At 39.8% G+C, this 20483-nt stretch overlaps 1 protein-coding gene across 1 annotated transcript in view; it reads left to right on the forward strand.

Annotated features, from left to right (window-relative positions):
- xpnpep2 (X-prolyl aminopeptidase (aminopeptidase P) 2, membrane-bound) overlaps positions 1-13693 on the forward strand; it is an 81711-nt gene extending 68018 nt beyond the window's left edge. Inside the window, exons 19-21 of the mRNA XM_069896017.1 lie at positions 5720-5796; positions 9534-9629; positions 13372-13693. Of these exons, the coding sequence (XP_069752118.1) occupies positions 5720-5796; positions 9534-9629; positions 13372-13572 (374 nt within the window). The 3' untranslated portion in view covers positions 13573-13693. The remainder of the gene's footprint in view (positions 1-5719; positions 5797-9533; positions 9630-13371) is intronic.
- The last annotated feature ends 6790 nt before the right edge of the window (positions 13694-20483 follow it).

Below are 20483 nucleotides of genomic sequence, written 5' to 3' on the forward strand. Positions count from 1 at the left end.
ATTCTGCACAGATGGGGCAGCTCTTGTTCACTGACCTCACTTCCTCTACTGAAAATGGGAGGTTTTGGGTTTTAATGAAGTGAAACATTCAAGTGATCCCCGGGTGGCCTAGCTCATTGTGCAAGTTCTGCAACTGGGATGTGTGGTTAAGGATGGCACAAGTGCCTCTGGACAGCGCGTCCGGGGGCTCGTTGAGTCTCCCGGGGTGGAATAGAATGTTATAGTTAAATGTTGACAATTCTATTTGCCAGCACAGATTTTGTCGTTCTTAATTCTCCCCGTTCTGGTTATCGAACATAAAACCCACAGACCGTTGTTCCATGACGAGGGTGAAGTGTTTGCACGCCAGATATGTCGCCAGTGCCTTACTGCTTCCACAATGGCTAGGGCCTCCTTCTCTACTGCTGAGTGTCTTACTTCTGACCTCTGTAGGGTTCACGAGAAAAAGGCCACCAGTCATCCATCTTGGTTGCATCGGATGCATCCATTTCTACTTGAAATGGGATTGACTCATCTATGGATCACATGGTAGCTTTAGCAATTATGGTCCCTAATGTCCCTGAATGCTCTGGTGGCTGCTGGGCACAGTGGGAAAACTGAGGCTTTTATAAATGGGCGGACCCTGTTGGCGTAGTTGGGGACCCATTGAGCGTAGTAAGTGAACAGCCTCAAACACCTTTTAAGTGCTTTCAGCGAGTGACACTGGGAGGTCTAGGAGAGAGTGCATGCGAGTTGATTTCCCCGTTCTGCACTATGCAGCCCAGGATTGGCAACTTCCTGGCACTAAAGACGCATTTATCCCTGTTGTACGTTAGGTGCCTTTCCTTGGCTGCCTGGAAGCAGCATTTTAAATTTGTGGCCACAGATTGTCACATCGTCTAAGTAGGGGAACACCGCTTTCAGTTGGACTCATCTACTATTCGGTCCATTGCTCTCTGAAACAGGGACACTGGTGACACCAAAGGGAAGTCGCAGAAATTGATTCAGCCTGCCATCTGCCTCAAGTGCCATGTAAATGCAACCGCTGTTTCCAATGGGCAGTTGGTGGTATGCTGCCTTCAGGTCAATGGTGGAGAACACCTTATACTCGCACTGTTGTTGTGGTTATTGTCAGTACAATTTAATAAGCTAATTTGTACACCAAGAGGTTTTGTCTCTCTGCAAGACAAACCTGCAAGGCTAGACTGTAGCTCTGGACTGCTTTATGTGCAACCACAACCTGCCTCTTGCCTTTTGGATGGAACAGTCTCCTTGTACCTTTCTTCCATCACCCCCCCCCACCCCTTTTATCAGGGACAATTGTGTTTTCCCAGATTTCCCACATCCTGCAATTAGAGCATTCCACTGCCCTAGCTGCCATCTCCATGACCTACTCTTTGTTACTGTAAAGAGTTACCTGTTGTACATTCTTGGCTTCTGCTCACCAAAGCCTCCAAATCCTGGGCTACTCACATGCTTGGCTGCATTGCTTAATCTCCTGTTCTTTTGATTGGCTAAGAAATTTAAACAAGAACCTATCTTTCCCATTGCTTTTTAAATGCTAATCTCATTCAGTCTTGCTCTTACAGACCCTAATGATATTTAAGTGATAGGATTTACAGGCATTTAGAGAAGCATAGTCTTCTCAGGGACAGTCAGCATGGCTCTGTGAGGGGAAAATCATGCCTCAAATCCAAATATTTTCTTTTTGAAGCAGTGACAGAAACTGAAGGTAGGGTAGTAGATGTAGTCTATATGGATTTTAGTAATGCATTTAACAATGTCCTCCATGATAAACTCATTCAGAAAGTCATAAGGTATGGGTGGATTCAGAATCAGCTTGCCTCCAGAAAGCAAGGGGTAATGCATTCTGCCTGGAAGTCGGTGACAGGTGGAGTTCTGTAGGGATCTGTTCTGGGACACCTGCTTTTTGTGATCTGGATGCAGAAATGGAAGGGTCAGCAAGTTTGCAGATGTGAAGTTTTGAGGTGTCAAAGATTATTGCAGATTACAGCAGAATATGGATAGGGCGCAGAGTTGGAGGATCTTGCTCAATCCAAGTAAATGCGAAGTGATGCATTTTGGAAGGGTGAACTTGAAGGTAAAAGACATGGTTAATGGCAGGATTCTTAACAGTGTAAAAGAACAGAGGGATCTTGAGGTCCAAATTCATAGATCTCTCAATGTATCCATGCAGGTTGATGGGGTAGTTAAAGGTGCTTTATGATTTGATTACCTTCATTAGTTGGAGGACTGTGTTCAAAATCTACAAGGTAGTTTCCACTTCTATAAAACTATGATTTGACCAGACTTGAAATATTGTGTTCATTTCCGAAATCACCTCATTATAAGGATGTGGAAGCTTTGGAGAGGGTGCAGAGGGGATTTACCCAGATGTTTCCTGGAAAGTGTCTTATGAAGTTAACAGAGGTAGGGTTTTTCTCTTTGAAGCAAAGCAGCATGGGAGATGACTTAATAGAAATCTACAAGTTTATGAGAGGCATAGATATAGAGTGGACAGTCAGCATCTTTTTCCCCAGGGTGACAGTAGCAAATATGTTTAAGTTGAGGGGAGGAGAATTTAGGGGAGACATCAAGGGCAAGTTTAAAAAAACACAATAGTGGGTGCCTGGTACAAGAGGGAGATTTAAAAGGCAGGCACATGGATGTAAGAAAAGTAGGTTATGGATGCGAGATAGGGAAGGTTTAGATTGTTGAGTAGGTTTTTAAAGTCAACACAACATTGTGGGCTGATGGGCCTGTATGTTTTATGTTAACTGTATCAGTGTAGGAAATTTGCATTTTAATCGCCTCTTTTCACATCCTCAAGCACTCTCGAGCTATATTTGCATACAGATAAATTGGATGAGAAACCAATTAGGTCTTTTTTATATGTCTATTGAACAACTAATGTTGACAGAATAACAGAAATCCTGTTCACTGACAATATGGTGACATTACCTTTATAGCTTCACTTTCTCATAAAAGTGAATGTTCCAGTTTAGAGTGCAACCAAGCTGAAATTTGCATGAAGGAGCAACTGGTGAGATTCTGGATAAGGAATCAAAGCCCAGTGGAGAACTTGGGTTAAGCAGGATAAGAGAATAGTCAAACAGACGGAACAAAGCAAGGTCATGAGAAGAGGAAGGTAGTAGAGGGATATGAATGAAATGTGAGAATCATCCCATCTTTTTATTGAGAACTGGGCCATCATAATTTCCTTTGTGTGAGAATGGAACAAGAAATTTTAATGTCACCCTGTCATTTTAAACAGGTGCAATTAAAAAAAAATCTCGTTGCTATGTGCTTTGCCTAAAGCAGTGGCAGCTTCACTCCACTACAATTTCAGAGCTCTCTCAACAGGATACATTTTAGTATTGAAAAATACCTCTGACGCTTATTAGGATTAACAAATGGCAGAGATTCCTAGATGGACTTTCTCTAGTCAGATCATGTTCTAGGACTAACCTTCATACTAGTAGAGTTTGCCACAACTCTTCAATAGTAGAAGCTAATTCTGGCCATTTAAATAGATCCTGCCTAATTAACCTGCAACTCCATACATTTTGGAAGATGGGAGGAAACTGGAGCACCTGGGAAAAACCCTTTGCAATCACAGGGAGAATGTACAAACTCCTTAGTGTCAGATTCAAACCCCTGGGTCACTGACGCTGTAATAGTGTCACACTAATCACTACATTAACCGTGTCGTGGCTTATCTCACTTGTCACAGCCTTTGGGACAAATCCAAAATCACTCAGATAGAACTTTATTAACAGTTGAGGTACCAAAGCTCACATAGATGAAAGATTCACATTAATTCTTCTGTATGTGAAAACATTTCTTAAATGGCTGTTTTTTTAAAAAAGATAATCAACTTATGGCAAGCTTTACAATAGTTCATTTTTACATAGAAGTCAGTGCATGATACTTGAATTCAACGAAACAAAGTTTAAAGGAAAATCAGGGTCTAACTGCAAAATCTTTCTGGGTCCACCATCAGAGTCTGACATGCTTATACACAGAGGATCCTAAATGGATCTCATAGACTCCAACATATGCAGCATACAATTGGGCTTCATTTCCAGGATTTTTACTCATACACACCTATCTGCAGACCAGGATGATCAAATTAATGTTGTGCAATATCTGCCATTTTTAAAAAGGGACACGGTGGGGCTTCTTTTGGTTCTACCCATATGGTAAACATGCAGCACCAGGCCCTGATGATGTACAGAGAGCAGAACCATGAGGGATGGAGCACAAGTTATGATTTAGGTTTGCAGAGTTTATTTTTTCTTGAATGCTTATGTGTAAAAGATTTAATACTGGTAGTTTTGGAACAGATAGTCATTTTTGCAGCATGGCCAGTCTCATGATGCTGCTGTGGGCTAGGAAGTCCTCAATGAAAGCTTTCAAGGAAGTATTGCAAACAACCTTTAATTTTTTTTTTAATGTCCATGCATCTTTTTTGAATGTCTGTTTCAGAGCTTGGTGTTGGGCATGCTAATTGAGCATGTAATTAGGGCCTTAATGCTGGGAATGTGGATCTGGAAGAGGATGCAAACATTGGTTCATTTATCTTTCTTGTAGGCTTGGAAGATTCTGTGGAGACAATGATGGTAATAACTCTCCAGTGTCTTGAGGTGGCTGCTGTAGGTAGTCCAAATTTCAGAAGAATGTAGAAGAGAATGAATTACTGCTGCCCAGTTGACAATAAACTTGATGAAGTGCCAGCACTTCCCCCCCCCACCCCCAACCCACCCACCCAATCAGGCAAAAGCATCAACCAGCAGACTGAAGATGATTGAGAATTTAATCACTACATTCACTGAGAATTCTCTTGATGTCTGGGCAATAAATATGTTTTTGAGGGTCTCAATGATTTATTGGTTTTGTAGAAAGAGGGCAGGTTGACAAATTACCTTTGTTTTGCAGATGTTGAGTGTTGGGCTCATCTTCCCATGTGTCAGTGGAGTGGCCACAAATTGAGATCAGCGTCCAAGCGTGCATAGACAAAAGCCGACTGTTAATTGATAAATGGGTGGTAGCTACTAATATTAATCTACCATATAGATTCAGCCTCACTGGAAAACAATGTCATGACCAACTCTATACCGTGACCTCAAAAAAAACTGCACCAGTTATTTTTGTGCTATAGCATAAAACACAAAACAAGATTGTAGGATGCTCTACAGGTATTTAAGAAAAAGATTTATCGTAGGTCTCTTACATAGGAGAGAATTTGTAAACCTTCAACTTACACAGGGTTAGGTTTCACAAACAGGTGACAGTACTAAAAACTACAACATATCTTAATCACTTGTCTACCTCATGAGGTGCCACACTTCCAGAAACAATACTTCAGACTTGTTTTTTTGAACTCCCAAACCACCATCATCATCAGCTGACATTGGGATAAGGCTCAGCCCCTGGATGACAGACATCGTTAAAAGACATACTGGATTATCCACTAATTACTGTAATGGGGAACATGGAAATCATTTTTGTGGTTTGAACCCTGTTCAGGAGCCCTGCAAATCACCGCATCTCTGGTGCTCCTGAATTTTCCAGATATGGACAATTTGCAGGTCAACCAATCACTGGTAGTTTAACATTATTCATTCTCTAGGCCTCAATTCAAGAACAGTAATTTCAGAAAGAAAGTTATATTCCTGGTTTAATTCTTCAGGGTAACTACTTATGGTATGTTTTATACTGGTTAATTTTCCTCTTCCAGAACCAGGTTATTATCAAGATAATGAATTTGGAATTCGGATTGAAGATATTGTCATGGTTGTGAAGGCAGACACAAAGGTAATACTTGTGAAAACAATAATCTTATACCTCACACCTCAGTCAAACAATCTTGCTTGGCTAATCTATGGGAAATATGAAATCAGAGTTTGCATGATTTTAACCAAACAGTCTACTTATTCTGGTTCCATTTCCCTGTACTTGTCCCTCCAAACTTTTCGATCCATGAAGCTGTTAAAATGTCTTTTTAAACTCTCTACCACTTCCTTTGCAAATTAATTTCATATAACTGCCATCTTGTGGGAAATGTTGCCTCCCATCCCTTTTAAATATTTTCCTTGTCATCTTAATTCTATGCCCTCTACATTTAGATTCTCCTTCACTAGGGGAAAAATAAGAGGCTATTGAATGAAATTCAGAGATTAATTTGGATAACCTTGCATATGGAAGGGATAACATAACATAACAATTACAGCACAGAAACAGGCCATTAGGCCCTTCTAGTCCGCACCGAACCAAACACCTTAAATCTATGCCCCTTCGTGTTAGCCATTTCAGCCCTGGGGATAAAGTCTGTGGCCTCCCACATGATCAATGACTCTCATCACCTCTATCAGGCCACCCCTCACCCTCTGTCCCCCCAAGGAGGAATGACCAGATTCACTCCACCCACCCTTGTGAGGCATTCTCTCCAATCCAGGTAGCTTCCTTGCAGTTTAAAAAGGGAGAGGAGCAGGGGCTTGAGCATTGTAATTTTGGGACCACCGCTGGAAGAGGAGGAGCGAGGGACTGAGGAGAGATGGGAGCCAGCTGGAGGTGAGCGCAATTTAAAAGGGAGCAAGTTAAGGATTAAACAGAAAGGTGATTGGTGCATAGGAGGAGAAAGAAAGATAAGGAGCTGTAACAAATACAAAGAGGGGTAGCTCAAGCGGAGCAGACAGTGGAGAGTGGCTCAGGGAAGGGGTGGGACTTAGAGGCTTTGGCAAGCAGCGACTAATGACTTGTTTGATTCCAGTTAGGTAAGGCCAGTTAAGATATTGGTATTTAAATTAAGAAGAGTTAATGGCGCCAATGCTCTGATTGCAGGATGTGGGACAATTGTCCCCAATGTCTACACCTGCAAGAGGTGCATCCAGCTGCAGCTCCTGGGAGCTGGATGAACTCTGGATCATTCAGGAGGCAGCGATAAAGAGGAACTTCGGGGTGACAGTCACCCCCTCCCCACAAACATCAGGAGGCAGGTAGTTGGGTGATTGTTAGAAGATGGAAGGGGAATAGGCAGACAGTACAGAGCACCCTTGTGGCTGTTCCCCTCAACAATAAATATACTGGTATGGATACTGTTGGGGGGAACGGTCTACCAGGGACAAGTTGTGGTGGTCATGTCTGTGCAACAGAGGCTGGCCCTCGGCTCAGAAGGGAAGAGGTGAGAAGAGGAGAGCGATGGTGATGGGAGACTTGTAGGTTAAATGACTGGATAGGAGTTCTGTGAAGGAGATTGAGGTATGTTGCCTTCCACGTGCCAGGGCCAAGGTTGTCTCTTATTGAGTTCACATCATACTGGAGGGGAAGGGAGAGCAGCCAGACATTGTGGGGACCAATGACAGAGAGAGGAGTAACGATGAGGTCCTGAAGAGGGAATATAGGGAGTTAGGTAAGAAGGACCTCAGGGGTGGTCATCTCAGGATTGCTGCCTGCACCACACGTCAGAGAGGGTAGGAACAGGAAGTTGTGGCAGGTGAATGTGTGGCTGATGCAGGGGACAAGGGTTCAGATTTCCAGATCATTAGAATCTCTTCTGGGGAAGGTCTGACCTGCACAAAAAGGACGGGCTGATTCTGAACTGGAGAGAGATCAATATCCTGGGGGGCAGGTTTGCTCGAGCTGTTGGGGAGGGTTTAAACTAGTTTGGCGGGCGGGGGGGAGGGTGGGAACCAGAATGTGAGTGCAGATAATAGGGCAGAAGTCTGTTGAGTACGTGTTAAATATATTGGTTCTGAATGTATTAGAATTTAGAAAAGTGAGAAGCGATCTTGTTGAAGCAGAAAGGGAGTTTGATGGGGGGAATGATGAAGGTCAGAGGGCATTACATCAGAATCAATGTTAAGTCATTTAAGATTAAAATCAAGATGAATTATTTTATGAATGATTGCCATTCTTTGGAATTATTTGTATCAGAAAGCTAGAAAACAGAGGCAGATTTTAATCAGATGGGGAAATAAAAGGACTAAGGATAAGCAGGAAACAGGACAAGGAAAGTTAGATCAACCATGATCTTACAGAATGTTGGAACAGGTCAAAGGGCTGAATAACAGTCTTATTCAGATTTCTTGTGATCTAATATGCAAATGAGAGTAAAATGTGGAAAAATTTGTTAATTTTGGTAGGGTATAAAAGTCAAACCTTTTTAAAATGGAGATCATCAATGGTTTAGAAAGAAGTGTGCCCTTGTATATTGAATACCAGAATACCAAAGTCAATTAGCAGATCAGAAAGAAACCAGGAATGCACTGGACATGCGAACTTTTCTTCAAGGGTTGGATTCCAAAAATTGCAAGTTTTGCTTAATTGTCCAGAGCATGAGACCACACCTGGAATGCTGTTCCAGGCTTGGTCACCTTATGCAAGGAGGAATGTATCTGCTCGCCTTGGATGTCGTGTAACTATTATTTTCTAGGCTGTGTCTCATGAAGATTGAACAACGTATTGTGAGCAGTTGAGAAGAATAAAAGGCAGTTTCATTGACACGTAATATTCTCAGTGGGGTTGACAAGGGATTGTTTTCCCCAGTTGGAGAACTGATAACTATTTTCTAGGTTTAAGACTGAAAGAAAGAGGGTACATTGGCCCTCTGCTGGTCCAACCACATCAATTCTGTGACTAAATAAGTGCACCAATGCCTCTACTTGCTTTGAAAATATAGATAGTTCAGCATATTCCCCTGTCTCTCCACAACTTCTACAGATGCAACATCTAAAACAAACTTGCTGCATGCATCACAGGTGGCATGGGAGCTGCTCTGCTCAAGATTGGAAGCAACAGGAGGTAGTCAATGCAGCTCAGAACATACAAGAACTTCTTTGCCCTCCACAGACTATATCAATGTGTCCTGCTGCCAAGGCAGGAAACATACTGAGAACCTCACCACATCCCAGACACTCACTTTTCCCTCTTCTCACTGAGAAGGTTTAAGCATATGAAAACGCACAGACAAGTTAAAACACAGTTTTGTTCCCGAGGCCATGAGGCTGCTAAATTAATTCCATAACAGTGCCATCATTTCCCCCCCCCCCCCCACCCATAGTGCTAATTAATCTTCCTTTTCATGGTCATCCTGGACTATAAATTGTGCTCTTTACATGGTTGCATGTAATGCTGGAGAGAACCTCACAAAAGAGACCTTCTTTCTTACTGTACCAGGTATTTTGCAACAAGTGCTCTAACGGGTCAGGGTAGCTCTGTGTAGCTCCTATGAATATCAGTGGATATTCTTTTATTTAAAAAAGCTACCATTAACCATACAAACATGATAAAAACAGCCAAGACTGCTATACATTTTAACTCACTTTAAATAAACAGCTCAGCAGCTTTCAGCACCAAGGATAATCATCTATTTGGATGTCAAAAATTATAGGAAATGGAGTTTTGATTATGATCAGAGTATTTTGATCAAAAAATTAGATTAAGATTTGTACAAGTTGATACTGAAATATAGTTTCATAGGATTCACACAACACTACACGATTCATTTGAAATGCAGAGAAAATAAGAATCGTCTTAAACATTCTCATTTGCAGCATTCATTTGGAAACCCCTACTTGACCTTTGAACATGTGTCCCTCGTTCCCTATGAAAGAAAACTGATAGATTTATCCATCATGAATGAGCAGCAGGTGAGTAATTGTTTATTTGTAAACTAATACATTTCTGTTGCTGCCTGGGTCTCAAGCTCAGGCATTCCTTCCCTAACCTCTTCACCTGTTTAAGTCTCATTCTTCTTGAGGGCATCACTTAAACCTAGGATTTTGATCAAGCTTTAACACTGATCCCAATCTCTAATGTTGTTGGATATTATTCCCAAGAAGCATTTTAGGTTGTGCTTTACATGTTAGAACTATGGAATGCTACAGCACAGAAAACAGGCCATTCAGCCTTTCTGGTCTGTGCCAACCATTATTCCATCAGTCCTATTGACCTGCTCCCATTCCATAACCCTCCAGACCTTTTCCATCCATGTATTTATCCAATTTATTCTTAACTCAAGATTGAGCCCACATTCACCACATCAGATGGCAACTCATTCCACATTCCCAACACTCTGAAGATTTTCCCCTAATCTTTCCCCTTTCATCTTAAAACTATGACCTCTCATTTATCTCCCCCCTTAGAAAAAGCCTACTCACATCCACTCTATATTTCTCAATCTTGTAAATCTCTATCAAATCTCCCCTCATTCTTCTTCGGTCCAAGGAATAAAGTCCGAACCTGCTTAATCTTTCCCTGTAACTCAACCCCTGAAGACCCAGCAACATCCTAGTAAATATTCTTTGCACTCTTTCTATCTTATTGATATCATTCCTATAGTTAGGCAACCAGAATTGCATATAATATTCCAAATTTGGCCTCACCAATAGCTTAAACAACTTCAACATAACATCCCAACTCCTATACACAATACTGCGATTTATAAAAACTTTAAAAAAAAATCCAATCCACTTGCGGCACCATCTTCAGGGAACAATGTATCTGTATTCCCAGACCTCTTTGCTCTCCACAGTGCCCTATCATTTACAGTGAATGCCCTACCTTTGTTTGCCCTTCCAAAATCCATCGCCTCACACTTGTCTGCATTAGACTCCATCTGCCATTTATTGGCCCATTTGCCCAGTTGGTCCAGATCCCTCTGGAAGCTTTGAAAATCTTCCTTATTGTCTACAATGCCTCCTATCTTTGTCATCAGCAAACTTTCGGATCCAATTAACCACAAGATCATTGATATAGACAACAAATGACAATGGTCTCAACAAAGATCCCTGAGGCACACCACTAGTCAAAGGCTGTCAGACTGAAAAACAACCATCCACTACCACTGTTTTCTCCCACACAGCCAATTGCAAATCCAATTTACAACCTCTCCATGGATACCTAGCGTCTTGACCTTCTGAACTAACCTCCCATGTGGGATCTTGTCAAAGGCATTACTAAAACCTTTGTTACAGATGAAAATTTAAAAATTTATACATTTACTATAGAACACATTTTTTGTTCAAGACATCATGCACCTCATTTAGATGTTTTAAAAAGACTGAAGTCTTTTTGTTTGCATAATTATTTAATTTCATAATTTTCTAGGAAATTACTAGAACTTGTATTGTTTTTCATTTATTTATTTCAAATGGGTTGAGGTGAGATTGTTGGAAAATCTAACTTCTCCTTTACCAATGCTCTGAAGAGGGCTGTACTTCTCCCTAAAAGTCACTCTGCCCATTTTGCAGTCTACTGCTTCATTGACACTTCCAGGAACAATGAATGGTACAGAGACTGCATTCCATCCAACGAATCCTGCATCCTCTTGAACCTCTGGGGCTGTTCAAATTGAGCAGGTGTTTCCTCATCAAAGCCCAGCCACTGCCAACTGGAGTTGAGGGAGAGTGACCATTATCCAAAAAACAATGTCACCATCTAGCTTTGGGCCTGATCCTGTTTTTGCCAAAAATGGCAGGATTGATCTTCTGGCTGAGTCAGATACTTGCCATTAATTGAGCCCTATAAGAAACAAGTTATGCTCTTTCCTCTGGCCACTCTGAATAAGCTTAATCAGAAAATAAGGCAAGAGAAAACCTACCATCTCCTGTTAGAGCCATTTTTAATGCCAATTTCTTTTCCACACAAATACCCAAAGGAGATACCTCAAATTTTCTATTGGTCAAGGAGAACTAACAGAGAGTATGGTTTTGTTCCAGAGCATTTCCTGAATGCAGTTCAAAACAATGGGATATGGAAATATTAATACATTTATTAATTTCTTGCATCAGCTTTGCAAGGAATCTGGAGACAAATGTTCACCCAATTTCTTGTTAAGAATAAATTATTATACTGGACAACAATTTTGTTCTCCCCCTCCCCCCAAAAAAAAATTGAGGATTATGACAGGTCAAACTGACTCACATAGGAAGATGAAGAAACATTAATTAGCTTTTATTGAATTTAGCAAGTTTAATCACATAATGATGTTGACACATAGCACAAGGTCAACTGACCAAAAAATGTTCTTCCACTGATTTGTTTGTACTCAGCATTTGATATCTTCTGTCACTGTCCAACAACAGTCAGCCAGCATTAATGGTTTCCATTTGCCCTGAGACCACTTTCCCATGCATAACATCCTTGTGAAACCTATCATGTTCATCACTGGGTGCACCAAGATCAGCAGGGAAGTCATCCAAGTGTGAATGCAGAAAATTCAGTGTTACAGCTCATGGTTTTGTCTTCTTGAAGACTTAAAACTATGACAGGAAATCACAAAAATAGATTATATTCTAAAAGAGTACATGATAGGAACATTTTTAAAGGCGATTTTCATGATCAGCAAGCCAAAATCCATGAAATACACCCCTAGAAGTATTCAGGAAGTAAAATTTTCATTGTCCAGTGCTCCATGTGTCATGCAGATTAAAAAAAAATCCAAAGTTATACATTCCTCAAGCTGAGAATTTAGCTCTGGACAATGAAAATTATCCATTTTGGGTCTCTGAGGTGGTCCCACTCTTGCTTATCAAGTTCCCTCTCATGAGCACTCAACTTACAAAAGTAGCCTCCTCCCTGTCAGCTGTTTGAACACAACTGCAAATTTAATTAGGAATACAAGTTTATAACCACTGCAGGAAAAAAATGGTGCAAAATGGATTATTGTGTGTAAAATTTTTTCTAGCTTTTGCAGGGTTTTATTTTGCACATCCCAAATTAACGTACCATGTCTGAAGAAGAAACACCCTTGGATTGGTGCTGAGTAGTCATGTTTAGTGATTATTTTTGGAAGAAATGTTTGCATATGTCAAGTGAGATCTTGTCAGTGGCAATGTAATCAGAAACATTTTCAGATTAAAGTAAAATTCAAAGTAGGATATTTTGACTGAGCTAACTAATTTTTTTTGGAACTCCCATTTTCAGAAGGGAGCAATTCAGTTCAGTGAACAGTAAAATTCACTCATCACTCAAGCCATCAGTCTTCAGGAAGCACTTGGTTGTAGATAATGTTCAATTTTTTAAAAAATCATCTGATTGAACAAGTGCAATCCAACAAAAAGTGTGTTCTCACGTCCTTGGTGCAAAAACAATAATGATTAACAATGCAAACAAACTTGTGCTTCTTGGTAGGATGTCAAAAATCAGGAGTTATTGGCAGAGACCTGTATTCTTATTTGACCAGTTGAACCCATTTCCAATTGTTTAAATCTATTGAATGGAATATGTGGGGGTGAACATATTATTGAATGATACTCTTGTACCTCTTAGACACATCTTTACCCCTGTTGATGAACAAGTCTGCACAATGATACAACCATCATTTGGAAATAATATTCCTTTTATTATGCTTAGTAATCAGAAGCTTTTTTTTAATGTTTTCTTTCCTAGATTCTCTGGCTTAATAATTACTACAAGAAGATCCAGATGATAGTGTCCCCTGAACTAGAAGCACAAAACTTAATAGAAGAATATGACTGGCTTCAGAAACACACACAACCATTTTCACACAGTGCTTTTGTAACATTATCATTTACACTTCTAATTGGAGCCCTGTTGGGAAACCAAATGTTGCAGGGAAATCTTCAATAATAATTGACCAAAATTCACAGATTTAACCCTTTCGCACAGATATCCAACTGGGTATTTCTTTAACAGAAATAAATTTCTTGAATTATGTTGATTTGCCATGTAATGGGTTCTTCCAGGAACATCAGTGCAAAGTTCAGGTGTGCTTCAAGAGTCACTTTTACTTCAAGACCACACTCGAGGTCACATCAACTTACACATACTACAGAGATACAAAGCACATGCTAGTTTGTCCAAAAATATGGTGCTTTACCTTACTTTAAGGGAAGTGTCAATTATTTCTGTAAATTTCCCACCAAAAATCAGACATTTCTAGTTCCCTCATAACTAGGTCATCAGTTCTTGAAACTGTTCCAGTTGGACTTTCAGATTGGTTTCGATCCCTTTACTAATGGAAAATTATAAAGTTAGTTTTGTCTTAGGGCATAGCAGTTCTCAGCCCAAGAGGGAAACATTCCCATGGGTAATCTTTTGCTGCAAATATGAATGAAATGCAAATTTTAAAAGTTGGCAGAAATCTGACTTAAAGTGATCAAAAAAAAAAACAACCATGAGAACATGTCATAAATATCTCCATGCTGAGTGAGAGAATCATTAAATGTAACTGCAAAGATTAACATTGTTTAGCTCTTACTATGGTTTATGTGAACTACAAATCTAATTATTTGCCATGGGGTAGAGCACATTAGTTCTCTGTGAATAAAGGATGTCGTTATAAAAATGTCTGACACAGACTCGCGCACAAATTCTTTGAAAAACATTTTCAACCCATTTATTTTCTCCTTCACTCTTAACATTCCAGCATTTTAAATGGATTCCTGCCCCAGCAGATACTAGAAAAAACTTTCACCTCAACAACCATCCTGCTACCCCAGAGCATGCTCATTTGGCCCACACCTATTCATTGGTACAAACTTAAATTGGACTGATTACTGATCCAGGATTATTTTTCCTACTGTTACTTTCAAGCATGCCGTGCCATGGCAGAAGATGACGACTGCACGCCACCCTTCATCCATTATCCCACCCCTAAGCAATACATAATCACACCTTTTTTTCGCAAGGTTGAGCTTTTGTGAGGTCTCATTATGCTTTGAATTCAGAGTATTTCAAGACAGCTTGGCTCACAGTCACAAAAGGAGCTGAAAACTTGCACATTTCTGTGGGAAACCACACAGTAGAAACTCTGATATTATCTTCTTGATAGAGGCTGGCAACTTTTCTAATCAAACTTTTCCTCAAATACAAATTTATTTCCTTGCAATATGCACCTCATCCTAAATATCTCAATCACTATTTGCCTGATTTGCACATGAAAATCTGAACAAAGGGTGACTCTATAGAAATCAATCTGTTCTCATTATTTTGCCCTGAATTCTTAACGACTTTTAACTTCTAAGTACTTTGCCTCATTTAGCTATCAACAGCCCATGAGAAATTTACATACACTCCACCTTCCTTATTACTTTTTCCTACTGAGGTTTTTCTAATGTTCTCGTTAACTTGGCTGCCTTATGTTCGATTACATTTGCTGTATACTTTCCTCCAGCATTTTACCTCCTAGTTCCTTCCCGTGTTCATTCAAGCAGGAACTATTCACACTCATCCACAATTCTTTTGTAAAAGTGCACTGTTTTTTTAACCTCAAGTACATCAACAAGCTATAAATGTTCCTTTACCACTGGAACTGACCCTATTAAAAAATGATCTTTTGTATTTTTCCAAAACTTCAAGTCTGCAAGTTAATTTTTCACTAAGATTCAACTAATTTTCAATATTCATATCAGATTCTTTGCTTCAAGTGTCTCCATAAGTTTAATCATTTGGCTAATTAAAAATAATGCTGTGAAAACAAGTATTTTCCTTTAAAATAGTTCCAGTGGCAACATTTCAGAAGGATTATAAATAGTGCAAACTGATATCGGTTAGAACAGAACTGTACAGGCCTTTCAGCCCACAATGCTGTACTAACCTATACAAACCTCCTCCATGATCAAACCCTTCCCTCCATCATAGTCCATCACCTCCATTTTTCTTAAATCCATGCGTCTTTGAAGTGTCCCCATTGTATTCACCTCAACCAAACCCCTGACAGTGCATTCTAGATACCAAAACAGTGCGTATATAAAAAAACTTGACATCTTGGCTGAACGTTCCTCCATTCACTTAAACCAGAAAAATACTGGTACTTCTGGATTACCTTATGATTCTGGACATAAAGCACTGAATTACACTATTTGCTGTTAAAGCAACTTTCCCCATATCTTTCTACACTCTCTGCGATCTTCGTCAATTTTACAGTCCTCCAGAGATGCTGGAGCTCATATAATTATGGCCTTTTAACTTCCCACTTCTTCAAGTCCAGATTTTCGGATAACTGTTTGATCATCAATCTAATATCTCAGATTTTGTTTCACGTGAAATGCCTTAGGGTTTTACCCATATATTGTGTATAAAAAAAACAGAACAGCTACCATATTCATTACTTTGAGAACGAGGCCAATATATAACAATGGAAAGAATATTTCAATGTGATACGACTCTACTGCAAAAATCACTTGTTTGCATCATTATAATAATTTTTATCCACTGTCTGAATCATTATATTTCCTCAATAAATTAATCACTGCATTAACTCATTTGAAGAATTCTACATTAGTGGATCACAGCTCAAGTTCCACTCAAGAACTCCAAAGCATTTCGTTCACAAGAATGCAGTCATATTTTGAAAGATACAACTTTGGCAGGAATATCCCACTTGGCTCGCCTTTGCACTGCATTCCAGCAACAATCTAACACTTGTTGTGATTAACCAAGTTTTTTCAGAATTAAATTCAGCAGTCATACAACAGAGAGAGCTGTTGAGGCTATATAAGTCAATAGATTTGATCATGCAACACCATGTATTGCCATGATTGATTAAAAAGTGTATTTACCAAAGTTTGAAAGTTAATGGGAATTGTTTGAATCACTTCACACATCAGAAAATTGACTGGGCACCTGCCAACATGAGTCATGATTGACATTTGAAGTTATTTCCTCATTGGACACAAATGAAGCAACACCATGACCCTTACTACAAGCTCTTGAGCTTTGCCAGTGAATCAAGTCCACATTGTTATGTAACCAATTATCATTGGATGTTTCCAGCACACCTACACCTTCATAACACAGTGCCCAGACTGGAACCCCACTATGGCAGTCCCCACCTTCCACAACTCTTCCCCACAACCCCTCATGCCTCAACCACCATTCCATCCAACCAAATGATCCACCCACAACCCCTCATGCCTCAACCACCATTCCATCCAACCAAATGATCCACCCACCAACCTTCCACAAGGGCTGAATTTATAATCTGTCCAATCATCTGAGTTAGTCACTTGGATCTCCATCCTGAGCCTCATATCTGATCACTGAAGCTCCCTACTCTCAGTCCTCTACCTACTTGTCATCAACCCATACTCTGATATTGATCATGAAGTCCTATTCCCTCCCCCCAAGAGTCATCCCATCACCAATTTGCACATTTCGACACAGCCTCAACAGTTCTGATTAAAACTACAGTCACTCCCCACCTACACAACCTCTCTCAAGCAGGCGAGGTCATGAGTGACCTATTTCCCTTCAGTAAAATACACAATGCCAGATCAATAGTTTTGAATTTAATTATACAATACTTTCACTCAACAATTTCTAGGGATAGGCCCAGAGGTCTGCAGATTATGCCACAGAAGCTATACAATTACAGTTTATATAAAAAATGTTTGTGCAACCATTTCTGTTATATTAGATCTACAATGTTGTGGCACCGACACTGTGCAGCTGTGACCCATATTTATGCAAAGAGCACCAGCAATTGCAGTTTTTTTTTACTGGTTAAAAATCTTCACAGACAACTACAATACAGAGGCTTGGTGTGTGGTTTTTGCAGCACAAAACCTTTGCTAAGTCATATCACTCCAACCTCAGGTAGCTTGATTTTTTATCTTTCTGGCATATTTCCTCCCATATTAATATAAAAAATACATTTGATGTGCAAACTCAAAGTGCTTATATGAAGGTGCACGCTCTATGCAGAAAAAATGTTTTTAGGAAAATGGTAGCTCTGTTTATACACTACCAATGCAATTTTTAATGCAAAAGTCAATATTACCTGGCTGCCTTGGTGAATGGACCTACCACCCTGAATGTTGCAATATCTTGCAGAATAGAACAAGAATGCTCAATCTCAAATTCAAGTATGTGCTTTACTTGTACTTGGTCCCTTGGCTTCCTGCTACATACATTAGTGGTTTGCTTTTAATCGCAAGGAGAGGGTGAAGAGGATAAGGAAGTATTGCAGGTATTTGTCAAATGGTTGACAGTGAGGAGAAAGTCACAGAATGCAATAAGAAAAAATGGTCTGGCCAGTTGGGCAGAAAAATGACAATTTCATCCAAAGAAGTGAGGTAATAGATTGGAGCAGGAGTAACAAGGCAAGGGAATGCACTGTAAATAGGTTAATCTTGAGTGGTGTGGAGAAACAAATAGACATTGGAGTGTACGTCCACAGATCCTTGAAGGCAACAAGGAAGGTCAATAAAGGTGACTGAAACACGAGACACATGGTATACTTTCCATTATTAGCCTAGACAAAATATACAAGGTGGTCATGCTCAAATTTCATAAACAGTAATTAGATCTTTGCTGGATTATCAGCTACAGTTTTGGTTGCCATTTTCTAGGAAAAATAGGAATGCTCTGGGCAGGTTGTAGAGGAGATGCACAAGGATGCTACCAGGACTGGAAAATTGTAGAGATAATTAAAAATTGGATAGAAGCGAGTTGTTATCTTAAGATGAGAAACTTTATTGTGAGGCATGAAATTTAAACATACAACAGTGGCAGGCCCTTTTGGCCCACAAGCCTATGCCGTCCAATTACACCAATTCACCTACAGCCCCTGAATGTTTTTGAAAGATGGGAGCAAACTGGAGCCTCCACGCAGACACAGAAAATGTACAAACTCCTAACAGACAGTGCAGGATTCAAACCCCAAAATCCCAATCGCTGGTGCTGTAATAGTGTTGTACTAACTGCTAGGCCAACAGTGTTGTCCTTTGTTTTGTGCAATAAAGCAGAATTAGCAAATTACAAGGGATGTTCAAATAGGAAGGATATTTCCATTACCAGAGGATTCATAAGCCAGGGTAAGTAAGGGAAGAGGTGGCGAAGAGAGAGGGAGGAAATCACTAAATGCAAGTATCTGGAACTGACTGCCTGCTCCAGAAATTCTTGTACATTGGAAAAGTGTTCAGATGGATGTCTAACCTTTCCCTATCAAAGTAACCACCTTTGATTAATCTGTGCCTTTCAAAATGAAGGTCTATAGAATATATACATTAATTTGTCAAACACTGAAGGTAAAGTGACTGGTTTAAACCAAATAGTATTATTCACAATTTCCCCCCCCCCACCCCCAACAATGGAGTAATCTTAGCATTTACACCATGTCAGACTTGTGTAGCCACCAAAAATCAAAAAAATGTAGCAGAGCTTCTGCAATTTCATTTTCTTGCACCAGAAAGATATTTGAAAGAGATTTTTAATATCTGTGAAGCATGTTTTACTTTCAAACAAATAGTACTGCTTTACAAGTTCAAAGAAATGAATTGCGTTCATTAACAACATACCATAAATAAAAGCACCCAGTTAATGAACTACCACAAAAATACCTGCTGAGCTGTGTTTTTTTTCCGGACAGCAAAGTCAGATTTAAACATAAATTAACATAATTACTCACCTTGTGGTCATTTGTATTGCACGCCTCAAGTTCTTATCTGCTTTTACGTGGAGCAACATTGCCTGAGTCATCAGCTGAATGTCAAATTCATGAGGCAAGTTTTGCAATGCAATTTAGACTGCAGGCTTCCCCTGAATAGTAGGGGTTCTGCAGGATAAATCAGTGTTGGAATTGACTAAAACTTCCTCCACTTTCATTTTTAGACTGCCCACGTAACGGCAAATTTCATTGATTGCGTCGTTTCATGTCTGCAGTCTAAAAGCCCTAATGAACATGAAATTCACAGGTAGCTAATTTTTTTTAGCTAAATGGGCCTCCATTGTATTTAGTTTTGTACAATTTCTATAAACATTTTGAAAATATTGATCTTTCTAGGTTTGGTTTTAATCATAGCATTTTTGGAAAAGCAAAAAAAATGTAGGTGAGCAGCAAATTTAAAAGCAGTTCTTGTTAGAAGCAGGGTTTTTGACCCTTTTCTCCATTTTAGAGTGGTACAAATAGAATGCAACAGGGAATGTCAACACTGGTTACTGCAGTAACCTGGCCCAGATGGTCAAATATAGTACAAATTAAATCCTACTTCCTCATGGTAACACTTAGCAGGTCAAGCCACATCAATGGGAAGAGAAACAGACTCAATATTTCATGTTGGAGACTCTTCATTAATATTGAAGAGGAGACAAAGCAAGTTTATAAAGCTGCAGGGAATAGGAAAGGTGCACTTCTCTGATGGGTGAAACTAGGGTGACCTTGAGGTCAATTAATGAGTGACAGCAATTAGAGAGCAAGAACATGAACAAAAGAATGTAGGAGTTGTGAAATGCAGAGCAGGAGGACAGGCCCTCCATTCCCAGATGAAAATTGACATAGCTTTAACGATAGTATAGATGGATGATTGATCCAGACCAAAAAAAAATCAAGTTGATTGAAGTTGTAGAATTCAATACTGAATCCAGCAACATCCCCAGTTGGGAGATGAGACAATGTTACCCCTACTTGCTTTGCGTCTTACAGCACAGGGGGCAATAGACCCATGGGTCAGATTAGGAAGGGGAATTAAAGTGGGAGGCCACAGGAAGTCCAGTGTCACCCACCTAGACTGACTGTTAGTGTTCTACATAGTAGTCAC

Source organism: Narcine bancroftii, chromosome 8 (assembly GCF_036971445.1).
Source record: "Narcine bancroftii isolate sNarBan1 chromosome 8, sNarBan1.hap1, whole genome shotgun sequence".
NCBI classification, from domain to species: Eukaryota; Metazoa; Chordata; class Chondrichthyes; order Torpediniformes; family Narcinidae; genus Narcine; species Narcine bancroftii.